Genomic DNA, 12,786 nt, shown 5'->3' on the forward strand with positions numbered 1-12,786 from the left:
TGTGACATCTATGAGAAAGGGACAGGGCCACCTGCTTACATGTAAGGGTTTGCCACAGTCATGGCACTGCCCTGGGGGTGAAGGCTACAAGTGCACACCCTGGTACCTTAGGCAAGTGGTCAAGAGGGGAGACTGGAAGCAGACTATCAGTGCCACTTCCTTCGCTCTGACTTCCTTTACCAAGTCCAAATAGATCTAACCCAGTGGAAATTTAGATTTCACTCTATGGCCAAAGGCTACTAAATTGTCCACAGTGTGTCACGTGGCTCAAGGGCAAACAGGACAGTGGGGAGGAAGTGGGTGAAGGCAGAGAGAAAGGTGGGGGAAGTGGAAGTGCCGGCCTGGATAGTAGGTTTAGGGGTATGACAGGAGTCCAAAATGTGGATGAAGACTTGGAAGGCATCAGAAAACAGACAAGGAATACTTTTTGGGGTGGCCTTAACATCTCCAGAAGGAGTTCCCAGAAAACAGCTTTAGCATGACAATGCTCCTGACCAAGGACCCCCTTTAGCTCAGCCCCCTCCAAACGCCCTGAGACCACTCTTGCCCACCAAGCTCCCTCCTCAGCTCCTTACTCTCCCATCTCTGAATACATCAGATCAGGGCCACCATGGATCGACCCCTTCTTCCAATATCAGAGCTAATGAGGGCAACATCAACAGTCATAGGGACAGGTAGATTCATACTCTGCCCAGAGCAAGAATGTCCTGCTCACTCTCCAGCCTGCACTTCAGAGACTGATCCTGAACTCCAAAACCCCATGGCCGAACCAAATACCCATACCTGTCTGTCCTGCTGGCCGGCACTGTTTCCTCAACCTTACCTGGGATGCTGGTGCGTGTTCAGCAATCTCAAGTCCCTCAGCTCTCCCTTCTCCTGTCTTCACCTTCTCAGCCCTCCCTGCATTTTCTTGTAACAAGCAGATCCCTCTGCTATTCTGGCACTGATACATTTCCCTTCAAAGCCAAGCTTCTTGAAATGGTGGCTTTACATTCTCACCTTCTCATTCACACCGTCGCAAATCTGGTTTCTACTTCTGTGTCATGTCTTCCTAAGGTCACCAATGCCTTCCTGAAGGTCAACAGGACGGTCAAGTCGGAATCCTCATCTCTTTAACCTCCCTGTAGCTTCTGATACGGGCATCTGGGGAAATGCTCTCTTCTGCAGGCCTTCTGCCTTCCTGGCAACCCCCAAGGGCCTCAGAGAGCTCTGGGTTCCACTCCAGCCCCCAGATCCTTCTCTCCTGGTTCTGTGCTATGAGAATGTCACTCTCAACTATGGACCCTGTCTAAGCTAGAGATTGGTGCAGTGAGCTCCCTTAACAGTCTCCCTCCCGCAGGCCACCACAGCTGACTGCCTCCACTCCTTATCTCAGTCAGTGAAGACTGTGGCCCCTCATTTTCCTCCGTACTTTGCCTGAGCCAATTCAAGATCCAGACCCGCAGTGCCCTCTTCTGATTATTTTCCCCTAAGTGCATGACAGATACTCAGTGAACCAATAACACCAGGAGTTCTTACAAACACACTGGCTTTAAACTTGGGAGTCTAGACACCTGGCAGAGGCTAAGGCCACTCCTACACATGAGTAGCTTTAGTGTGCACACACCAGCCTGGGTCAGTGGCTGCAATCACCTAATGCACTCACCAGGGGGTGTATGGGACTCGGCAAACAGCAAAGGACAATTTAAAGACAATCAGTCCTTGGTGTTTTAAAGAAAATTAAAAAAATGAAAGCATTTATTCCATCTGCTCCCCGAGGTTCAGTTGGAGAAACAAGCTGTGCTTGCACAACAGTTTGCTAGGGATATGGGAAAATGGAAATCTCTCTAGGGAAAGAAAAGAGGGGTGGGCTGACAAAAGCACAAGAGCAAATGTGCTGCAGCCACAGGGAGGAAGGGAAACACCCCTGTGCAGGTGCAGCCCCAGCCACCTTTCTCCAGCCAGGGCTGCCTTCACGTACTTGCTCCCTGCGATGTACTCCACTACCTTTCCCCACCGTGTGCTCTGGGTGACAGTGATGACGATGCTAGGCGACTGCTACCACAGCAAACCAATCCTCCTCTAACACAGTTTGATTAACTATGTCTACTTATCCTTAATCAACTATGTCCACACTTGGGAAGGGGCCAGGATGGCCAAGTGCTTTGACTTCAATTCATCATGGAAATGGAAGTAGATCCGTCGGCCTCCCTTTCTCCCACTGCTTCAACCTCTAAACAGCTTTCCCCAGGACTCCAATATCTAAGAAACCAGCTATTGTTAAGTCAATTAGCTCCTTCTTCCTCCCGAATTTCAACTGATCAGAACTGCTGAAACCACTCACTCAAGGGCCCTGCAGCTCACACCATGAATCCAAATGCATCTCCTGCCCTGCCCCAGAGTCTGTCCTGACCAGGAGACATGCAGGAGACAGGAGACCTTGAGGACGGCAGACGGCAGCCCTGGGCCCTACTCATGCTACTCACAGGGAGGTTCAGCTTGACGGCATCCACAGGCTGCTGGAAAGGCCACGCAAACTGGTGTTTCCATAGTGTCTTGAGCACCACTCTGAGCAGGTATTGCAGTTGGTTGGTCTGCCTCTTGGGCTTGTTAGGGTTGGAGGTCTCTGGGGGCGGGGGGTTGGTGCTGGCTGCATTGGCTGGCTGGGGTTGGGCCTGGGCCTGCGTTGTAGACATTTGGGAAGTTTCTAGTCCATCCCCCATTACTGGCAGATTTCTCAATCTTGTCCCAGGGCCGCTCTCCGCAGACATGCTAGTGATCCCATCACATTCTTCACCAGGCACTCTACAAAGAAAGAGAAGAGTCCCCATGAGAGACCAGTTAGCAGATGAGCACCGCTTGGAATGACAAGTCCCTCTGGCTTGTGGGCTCCAAGGATTGAGCTGCCCTGGCAGTAGCTGGTCAGGTTGGTGAGGGGGGGGCGGGCAGGAGCCACCTCATGTTTTGTCTGCAAGGGTTCCAATGTCTTTTCTCTGCAAAGACTTACCGTCTAGCAGGGAGGAGACCACGTACCAACAGAGGAGGCAAAGTGAGGTGGTGAGAGCCCACCAGGAGCCAGCAGGGGTTCTGGGAACTGTGGAGATCATAGGGAAGGAGGTACAATGAAGCCACACCTCACAAATCTGCACATTCCTTTTCCCACCTGTGAGCTTTTAGGAGATGCTGCCTGTGTGTGGAGAAAAATAATTTGCAGGCTCCCAAATAGGACATTTACATTAAAATTGTTTGCATTTGTCGCTCACAAAGCATTGAGCTAAGTCGGTAATTCCATTTGATGGGTCAGGCGGGGAGAAGCAGGAAGGTTGGGCCTGCCCATCCGTGGATGGCCCACCCAGTGAACTGCTCAGGGCAAAGCCACAAACTTATTAAGAATATTTTCTTGGTAATTTAAATAATGCAGGTTTGCTGAGGAAAGAATTTGCATGTTTACTGCAGATAAAATAAAAATGAATCCATACTAGTCCTACCATTTTCCTAACTATAAGGTGCACCTCCAGTGGCAACACAGGCCCCTGCTGTTAGTGCCTCAGCACCCACTCTGATGCCCTTCCCTCACCTGAACAACCCCTACTGAGAGCCACCCCAACTTTGCAAACTCTGCCACAAGCATCCTCACAAGAGTGATTCTGAACACCTGTCCAGTTTTTCCAGTGGGACAAATCCCAAGATGAACAGCCACCAAGTCAAGGGTATGCATGTTTTTACTGCCAAATTGCCCTCCTGAAACACAACCCACCTCTTGCAGTGACATGAATTTCCATTCTGATGATTCATTCATTTGCTCAGATGTACAGTGGTCGTTTGCATCCTTTTTGTGACACTTTTCTACTGGCAGTAAATACATACATATAGTTGGCTTTTTAAACCCAGTTCCGGTAGTAAGAAAAACTCTGAAAGCTAAGGGCTGACTACATCTATCAAGCATCTCTAGTAATAAACCTAAGAGCTCAGTGAGGACACCATTCTGGAATAAACTTTTAGTGGGTCCAGAAGCAGCTTTATGTGTAGCACACAGTAGGCACCCTGGCTGACAGTGAATTACTTTTTGTAATTTATTTAAACCAAGGTTACACAAACTTTTTTGTAAATACAGTTCTGGCAAATAATCCTATTTTAAAAGCGCCAAACGGAGAATTTGGTACATAAAGCAAATCCACGGACTAGGCTATGGAGATAGGCGGCCAGTGAGATAGGAGAAGACACAGGGACAAATGACACCAGCCGCATACCAGCTCACTGGGAACCTTGGTGTACCAGTTTTGGTCCAGGCATAGATAGATTATAGGACACACCAAGTGACTGGACACAAGTATTGGTAGAAAGACAGCGATCACAGACAAGGAAACACATCAGTGGGGTTTCAACCCCCCTCACATGTGGAGTCGGCTGGAGAGGGCTTCCATGCAGCATGACCAGCAAGTCCAAAGGGACCCAAGGGGATAAGTGTGATGGGGCTCCATCACAAGGGGAGGCCTAAAGGCACCGGGGAAGCCTAGATCCTGGGATGGAGGGTACACAGAGTGAGGCCAAGGAATGCCATGTAGTTTGGTTTCTACGAGTATACTTATCCTAGAAAGCAGCTCCAGAAACATACAGCTGATGCTATGCACCAAGCACATGCCAGCTGACTGATGGCAGGCAGTGGCGGGGGCAGCCCAGCCACAAGGACACAGGTCATCAGGGGGCAAAGCCCAGTTGTCCCAAAAGGAAGCAGCCCCCATAAATTTTTCATTAAGCAACGACATTCTGGAAATCCCCAAGCACTGCCCCCGAGACAAGATGAGGCCAAGGAAACACTTCTAGAACTTATGGGTTGCGCCATGCTTGTCTCTTTCCAAAAAGACTTGCAGCAAAGCCATGGGATGAAGGACTCGTGTGCTCTGGGCCAGTGACCACTCTTCTTCACCTTCTTATCAGGCCCAAACAGGACCTTGAACCAAGAAAGCTGAATTTTCTTATTTTATTTTATTTTTTCCTTTTTGAGAAAGAGGGTCTGTCACCCAGGCTGGAGTGCAGTTGTGCAATCCTGGCTCACTGCAACCTCTGCCTTCCGGGGGTCAAGTGATTCTCCTACCTCAGCCTCCCCAGTAGCTGGGATCAGGTGTGTGCCACCATGCCTGGCTGATTTTTGTATTTTCAGTAGAGATGGGTATCACCATGTTGGTCAGGCTGGTCTCAAACTCCCAACCTCAGGTGATCTGCCCGCCTCAGCCTCCCAAAGTGCTGGGATTATAGGCATAAGCTACCACGCCCAGCCAGAAGCTGGATTGAGGAAAAAAACCAATTTTCTATAGAAAACCTGACTCTTGAACCTTGCCTCATTTGGTGCTTTAAGCCACTACAAAAGCCAAAACACCCTTCCCTAGCCAGCCAGCTCACAAGAGATGCACATCAGTTAAATCCTCAACAATGCCAACATTGCTTCTGGCCTCATCGCCACTTTACAGATAGGGAAACCAAGGCAGAGAGAAGTAGCTGACCCAGGAGTGGAAAGACCAGGTCTAAGCAGACAGGGTGGCCCAAAACGTTGCATCTGATTCCTGGGCAGTTTAAGTTGGCCTTTGAACTAAGGAAGTCCTCGCTAGTGAGCTGCACACGCGTGCGCGCGCGCGCGCACACACACACACACACACACACGAAGTGCCCAACACAGTCACGATACAGTGGCCACCATCCTTAACACACACCCATAATGACCAAGGGCAGGCCCTTGAGGAAAGAAACTGCTAGAGGTTGTTTGAATTAAGGTATGACAAGTTCAACACATGAGACAAACCTGGGAACTAAAAGTACCCCAAAGTTTCTTTAAGGAGGCTCTGAAGATAGCCAGTGAAAGTGACATGTGGCCGAGCTCAGTAGCTGACGCCTGTAATCCCAGCACTTCAGGAGGCCAAGAAGGGTGGATCACCTGAGGTCAGGAGTTTCAGACCAGCCTGGCCAACATGGTGAAACCCCATTTCTACTAAAAATACAAAAAATAAGCCAGGCATGGTGGCAGGTGCCTGTAACCCCAGCTACTCTGGAGGCCAAGGCAGTAGAACTGCTTGAACCCAGGAGGCAGAGATTGCAGTGAGCCAAGATTGCACCACTGCACGCCAGCCTGGGTAACAAGAGTGAAACTATGTTTAANAAAAAAAAAAAAAAAAAAAAAAAAAAAAAAAAAAAAAAAAAAAAAAGGCCAGCAAGACAGACAGACATAAAGACAGAAAAGAGAGAGAGAAAGAGGGGGAAGGGAGGGAAGGAAAAGAAGAAAGAGAGACACACATTCATGGCCCCACAAGAGGGGTCACCAAAAGATGCCTGCGACTCCTGTTCTGCACGCACTCTGGGCCTGTGTAGCACCTGCACCTCAAGGGGCCACGCTGATCTACTGCTATGCCCGCAGCCTTCCCGTAACTACAGAAAGACTGACCCTTGGGAAACTTCAAAAGCCCCTTCTTACTGCAGTGACAAGAAACATGAGGGAAACCAATCACTTCTAGTCTGCTACGGGGCAAGAAGGAGAAGTACACTGAGATGTCCTATGTGAGAGTCAGATGACTATTCCAAGACCCAAATTTGATGAGGTCAGCCTCCTTGGTTGAATTCTTCCCACAGTGGTTGCCCCCATCCCACCCACACTGCCCCCAGGCCATTAGCATCTATGATCCAATAACAAGTCGCCACCCCTGTCACCTTCAGCCTTTGATCTGCTACCCCTGCTGCCAGACAAGACAGATGGATGGACACAGATCTAGGCTCACAGTCTCTCTCTCTCTGGCCCACAGCATCTGGTGCTTCCTTAATCTCCATCTAGTGAGTTCCATGGTAGGCACCCCTGGGAACCTACAGGCAGGCTCATCTTTATTTCACTTTTGTCCTCCCACCCAGCACACAGGAGGTGTACCTCAGCAACCACACCCATATTGTCACCTTGGGGCTTCCAGCTAGATCTCAAAGCTCTGGAAAAGAAAAACAGTTCATGCTCTCAACATGGATAATGTGGAGACCACCAGACTGTCACTTCCTCAGGCAACAGGTCCTAACATGCCTTGCCCTGGGACTCAGCAGCTGAGGTGGCATTTTCCCGAGTGATTAGGGAACACTTAGGGGCAAATACCGTGGAGGAGAAGAGCGGGGCTGCTCTAGCCGTGGACGGGGAGAGGGATTTGCACTGACCTAGAGGGACAAGGCGGCATCTCTGAAGAAGGGACAGAGAATGAGACCGGAGGGGAGGAAGAGTGTGTGCACTTCTGTGGTGGGGGACAGGCAGCGGCAAGAGAAGGCATGCCTGGCATAGTTAACAGGAGACAACATTTTCAAAGTTTTCCATTGAAAAGATTAAAAAATGTTGCTCCCTCTCCATTTTCATACTGACTTGTGGCCATTAAAAGCAGGAGCCACCACTCACCATGTTAAGAGTTACCTGAAGGTCAAGGAAAAGGAAAAACATTTTGCTTATTGTTTCCAATCCAAAGAAGGCTACATAATTGAACTGGGTGTCCTATTTTTGTATCTACCTCCAATAGATAGATATCACATTCTCAGTGTAGAAGAACAGGATGAAGCGAGGTTAGACAAGGCCATAGCTCCCAAACTGAGTACCCAGATGCCCTGGAGATGTCATGGTAAACTCAGATGGCACTGCAGGAAGTATCAGCACAAGGCAATTGATCATTTCAACATCAGATTGCATTATACTACTTTCAACAATGTCACAGCCTGCAACACTTGGTGATCAGCAGTTGCTACAATAAAAAGCGAAGATTGCCTGGGCGCAGTGGCTCATGCCTCATCTCAGCACTTTGGGAGGCCGGGGCAGGTGGATCACCTGAAGTTAGGAAATTGAGACCAGCCTGGCCAACATAGTACAATCCTGTTTCTATTAAAAATACAAACAAAACAAAACAAAACAAAACCAAACCCAGGCGTGGTTTGCATCTGTGGTCCCAGCTACTTGGGAGGCTGAGGCAGGATAACTGCTTCAACCCAGGAGGCAGAGGTTGCAGTGACCCAAGATGGCGCCACCATACTCCAGCCTAGGCGACAGAGTGAGGCTCCACCTCAAAACAAACAAACAAAAAAAGCAAAAGTCATATAAAAATATATAAAAATCAACATTGGGCTGGGCGCGGTGGCTCAAGCATGTAATCCCAGCACTTTGGGAGGCCGAGGCGGGTGGATCACGAGGTCAAGAAATCGAGACCACCCTGGTCAACACGGTGAAACCCCGTCTCTACTAAAAATACAAAAACATTAGCTGGGCATGGTGGCGTGTGCCTGTAATCCCAGCTACTGAGGAGGTTGAGGCAGGAGAATTGCCTGAACCCAGGAGGTGGAGGTTGCGGTGAGCCGAGATCGCACGATTGCACTCCAGTCTGGGTAACAAGAGTGAAACTCCGTCTCAAAAAATCAACATTAACAGGAAACACAGGTAGTGACATGCAATCTGGTTCTGAGGTTTCAGGATTCGTGCGGTGTCCAACAGGCAGACACATCCTTTAGAAAGTAACTATGGGCCGGGCACAGTGGGTCACACCTGTAATTCCAGCACTTTGGGGGCCTGAGGCAGGTGGATCACTCAAGGTCAGGAGTTCGAGACCAGCCTGGCCAATCTGGTGAAACCCTGCCTCTACTAAAAATACAAGAATTAGCTGGATGTGGTGGTGGGCACTTGTAATCCTAGCTACTTGGGAGGCTAAGGCAGGAGGATCACTTGAACCAGTGAGGCACTTCAGGAGGCTGATTTAAAAAATGGTCTAAGGAAAATTTCTATTATAAACTCATAGCAGACTTTTAAAAGCAGTCATTAAAAAAAAAAAAAAAAAAAAAAAAAAAATCGGCCCGGTATGGTGGTACGCGCCTGTAATCACAGCTACTCCAGAGGCTGAGGCATGAGAATCACTTGAACCCACGAGGCAGAGGTTGCAGTGAGCTGAGATTGCGCCACTGCACTCCAGCCTGGACAAAAGAGTGAGACTCTACCAAAACGAAAATAACTATGGTTATGTAAGGATAATATATTATTACGTTTTTTCAGACGGCTACACAATTGAGACATTGGTACTTACTGTGTTGCTTGTGCTTAACCACCTAATAAACAAAATTGTTGGCTATTTCCTTTAGCCTAGGAGTATCATAGGAAAAAAACTGAGATGTTTAAGATGTCGTGAACCAAGAAAGTTTGGGAACCTCTGGGTTAATGAAAGTAAAAATGTAAATTTTCCCTCTAAATTCGTAGACCTCTGATTAAGCATGCCTGTTTACAAGGATGTTCTTTGCAATCATAATATTTAAGTGAATTTTGGGAAATTTTAGGCATAGTACTTAACAGAGAATACAACTGTAAAGTTGTGTAACTTTGAACAGAAAAAAAAAAAAGGTTTCCTTGGACATTAACTTTATTTATAATCCAGCCAATAGTTCAGACAAATTAGAAATCTAAAGATGCAGAAAACAAAAAATCCAAAACAAGTTGAGAAAGTTTGAACACTTTCTGCAATGATGAAGTTCCTACTTGCAAAGTGGATGGCAGCAAGCCCTCTTCCTTCATTGGCATCCTCCAACAAGTCACAGTTCTCTTCATCGCCTACCCCAATTAGCTCCTATCCTTTGACAGAGCTTTCAGGGTCTCCAGACAGGCTTTGTTCTGAGCCCACTCATCACAAAGAAGCCTGGCCCCAAGCAACCTTTTCCCAGACCAGGAGAAGAGATTAGAAAGCAGGATAGAGATAAATACAGACATGCAGGACAGGCTTAGTTCTGGGACTCTGAAGGCAAGCCAGAGAAGAAAAGAGAAAGACCACAAACAACTGCCCAGAATCTGCTGATTGCTGGAGATTGAGTTCCCAGTTCCAACCACCGTAAGTCACTGAGAAACCTAGTGGGTTGGGACCAGCTATATTTTGCATTTGTGGTTCTACCTGAAGTCCTGGCCTCCCAGTGGGCCTCCTGAAACCCAGTGATCCTACCTCCACTTTGTCTGGTCTGTTCAGACTCATTCGTCTCCTAAAGTGATGGGGCACACAGGCAGAAAGATGCCAGAGAAGGCAGGAGCAGTCGCCAAGACGATGGCTGGTTAACAGACGGCTTTCTGAATTCTCCCGTAAAATATGGTGACCACACTTAGCACAGATTTACACAAGCCATCATCACACAAACATGCACTAGGGCCTAGCTGAGCTTCACAGTAGGTACTTGTCACTTCCTAGGCTGATGCTGTTATCTGGCACTTAATCTATACTGGCTTGGTTAACCACACAGCAACCCTAAAGCGCAGGCTGCAACTTCATCATCTTCATCATCATCCCCATGGTGACAGTGGCAGAGTGGATGGTGGCCTGGTTGGCTGCATGTCACTTGGAGTAGCGTGTGCTTCAAGTCTTCTGCTCTGCAGCTGCCTCCACTCACCAAGCACAGTGGCAACACCTCCAAGGGGCAGAGGCTCATCACCCCACACTGTCTTTGGCTTGGACTGTAGCACCATACTTTGCTGTACACATCAGTGGCCTGCCTTCTCCACAGAAGTAGCTGAGTGCCATGTGGCCCATAAGCTGGGTCTTAAGTCAGACTTTCAGCAGTAATATTTCAACAAATCAGAGCTGAGACCACTTCCTGTAGCACCTGAACATCTGCTTGCAATAAGACATACCCCATGTCATAGGTGAAATCTAAAACATACCATTCTGCTGAAGCTATGAGGTATGGGAGCAAGGGGAAATGATACCAAGTTATCATTTATGCTTCCCAAGCAGTAAGATGCCTGCGGCAACATGGCTTAAATTTGTTTTATTCCATACAGAGTGCTAGCCAATGCCAACTGACTACAGTCCCTTATGAAATCACAAGGTCACAGTCGCATATAACCTTCAGGTAGAGGAGGTCACCTCTCTACCACTCCAAGGCTCTTGTATAAACAAGTATTTTTGGGGAATGCTAGATTCTGCCCAGGGACAAAAACAAGGGGATGAGGGACCCTGACTGGTAAAAACCTGGTAATTTCTCAATACTATTCATTAACAGCAATTTACATCTTATCTTGTCCTAGAAACATCTTTGCTGAAATGCTGTTTATACAACATCAATATCAGAAGGTCTATTCCCCTCCTAGGCACTAGAGCCGGCTGCTTCAAATTCATGACGGCAGCCCTGTTTAATTGTGCAATCTGTGTCAGTGGGGAAGCACAAACAGGATTACTTTTCCATCTGACCGGCTCAGGCAGCTGGTGAGAACAGCACTCGTGTCATCAGCCAGACTGCACTGACTGGAGCCAGGCCAGGGGCCATGCGCCGAGGCAGCTCTTAGAAGCCTTCAATTCTCCTTCATGCAGCATGTACACACCCTGCCCCCAACCCCTTGGACCAGCCAAGTGGTGGGGGCCCATTACCTTTGACTATGCAGTACCACAGACCCTGCAGCTTGCCTTGAATCAGACAAGCCACGGCAGAGATATACCAGCACTCCTGCTAAGGGAGAGTGAGAGACACAGGCACACAAGGACCTCGCAGCCAGCAGGACCAGGAAACTGGGCAGGCCACAATCCCAACAACCAGAATTCCAGTCTCTCTGCTTTAGAAACTCATCAGCAGGCTAATTAAACTAGGAGCGCTGAAAATGCTGCACCAACTTTTCACTGCAAAAGCTGCCAGCAGCTGGAGGGACAAGTGGCTCAGGTACAGTGAAAGGTTTCATTGTTACACGCGGGTTACGTCATGTTGCTGATGGTTAAATCTGGGTGGATGGATTCATGAATGTACAATGTTCCTGGGAAAAGCATGGAGCAAAAACAAAACAAAACCTTGACGTGGACAGGTTCAAAACTTTTGGGTTGGCTGGACACGGCTCATGTCTGTAATCGCAGCACTCTGGGAAGCCGAGACAGGTGGATTGCCTGAGCTCAGGAGTTCAAGACCAGCCTGGGGAACACGGTGAAACCCGTCTCTACTAAAATACAAAAAAAAAATTAGTGGGTCATGGCGACATGCGCCTATAGTCCCAGCTACTCAGGAGGCTGAGGCAGGAAAACTGCTTGAACCCAGGGGGCAGAGGTTGCAGTGAGCCAAGATCTCACCAGTGCACCCCAGCCTGGGCAACAGAGGAAGACTCTGTCTCCAAAAATAGAAAACAAAAGTCAAAAAACTAAAAAACTGTTGGGTTAAAACACATTCCAGCAGGGGCAGGCTAGGCTAACTTTTCCTATAAAGGACCAGAGAGCAAATACTGTCAGCTGTGCAGGACAAAATCTGTTAAAATAGTCCATCCTGCCATCATAACATTAAAGTAGCCACAAATAATCCTGAAACAAATGAGCCTCACTGTGTGCGAATAAAACTAACTGGCCTGCGGCCATAGTTTGCAGCCCATTCCACAGATTTCTCGACTTTGTGAAGGGGAGGGAATGCAATGTTACATCAGAAAAGCAGAATGCAAAATTACAGATGAAATTAGGTAACGACGCCAACTGGGTGGGCACACAGACCTACAGAATGAAGCCGGAGGTGGTGACAGGTGTGTAGATGACACCACCAACTTACAGTGAAGACCAACCAACTACCCAGCACAAATGTAAAAACTACTCAATTCTAGGCAATCTGTCCCTTTTCACAAGCCCCTACTGGCCTCCTGGTGTCTGTCTACTTCTACTTGGTGGAGCTGGTCCTCTAGGCACTACAGCTAGTCAAATTAAAGGCTGAAAGATTATGACAGAAATACGTCGTTAATTCAAACCATGCATTTATGCATTCTCACTGACTCAGCTGTGCCCTTCACAGGTAAGAGTGAGATTTTCTCCTGGTTGCCTCTTAGTC

General features: G+C 48.2%; 1 protein-coding gene across 9 annotated transcripts in view; it reads right to left on the reverse strand.

Moving 5' to 3' along the window:
• The window catches only part of BRD4 (bromodomain containing 4), a 95,296-nt gene that overhangs the window by 34,344 nt on the left and 48,166 nt on the right, over positions 1 to 12,786 (reverse strand). For 5 of the 9 annotated variants that reach the window (XR_005198433.1, XM_017519077.2, XM_017519078.2 and 2 more), the window contains exon 2: positions 2,466 to 2,784. Coding sequence is in view for 7 of the 9 variants with exons in the window: in XM_017519077.2 (XP_017374566.1) it covers positions 2,466 to 2,750 (285 nt within the window). In the remaining 2 variants the exon portion in view is untranslated. The other 4 variants (XM_037735100.1, XM_037735099.1, XM_037735098.1 and 1 more) reach the window with 4 other exon arrangements.

This window comes from Cebus imitator, unplaced genomic scaffold (assembly GCF_001604975.1).
Source record: "Cebus imitator isolate Cc_AM_T3 unplaced genomic scaffold, Cebus_imitator-1.0 Scaffold726, whole genome shotgun sequence".
Classification (NCBI taxonomy): Eukaryota; Metazoa; Chordata; class Mammalia; order Primates; family Cebidae; genus Cebus; species Cebus imitator.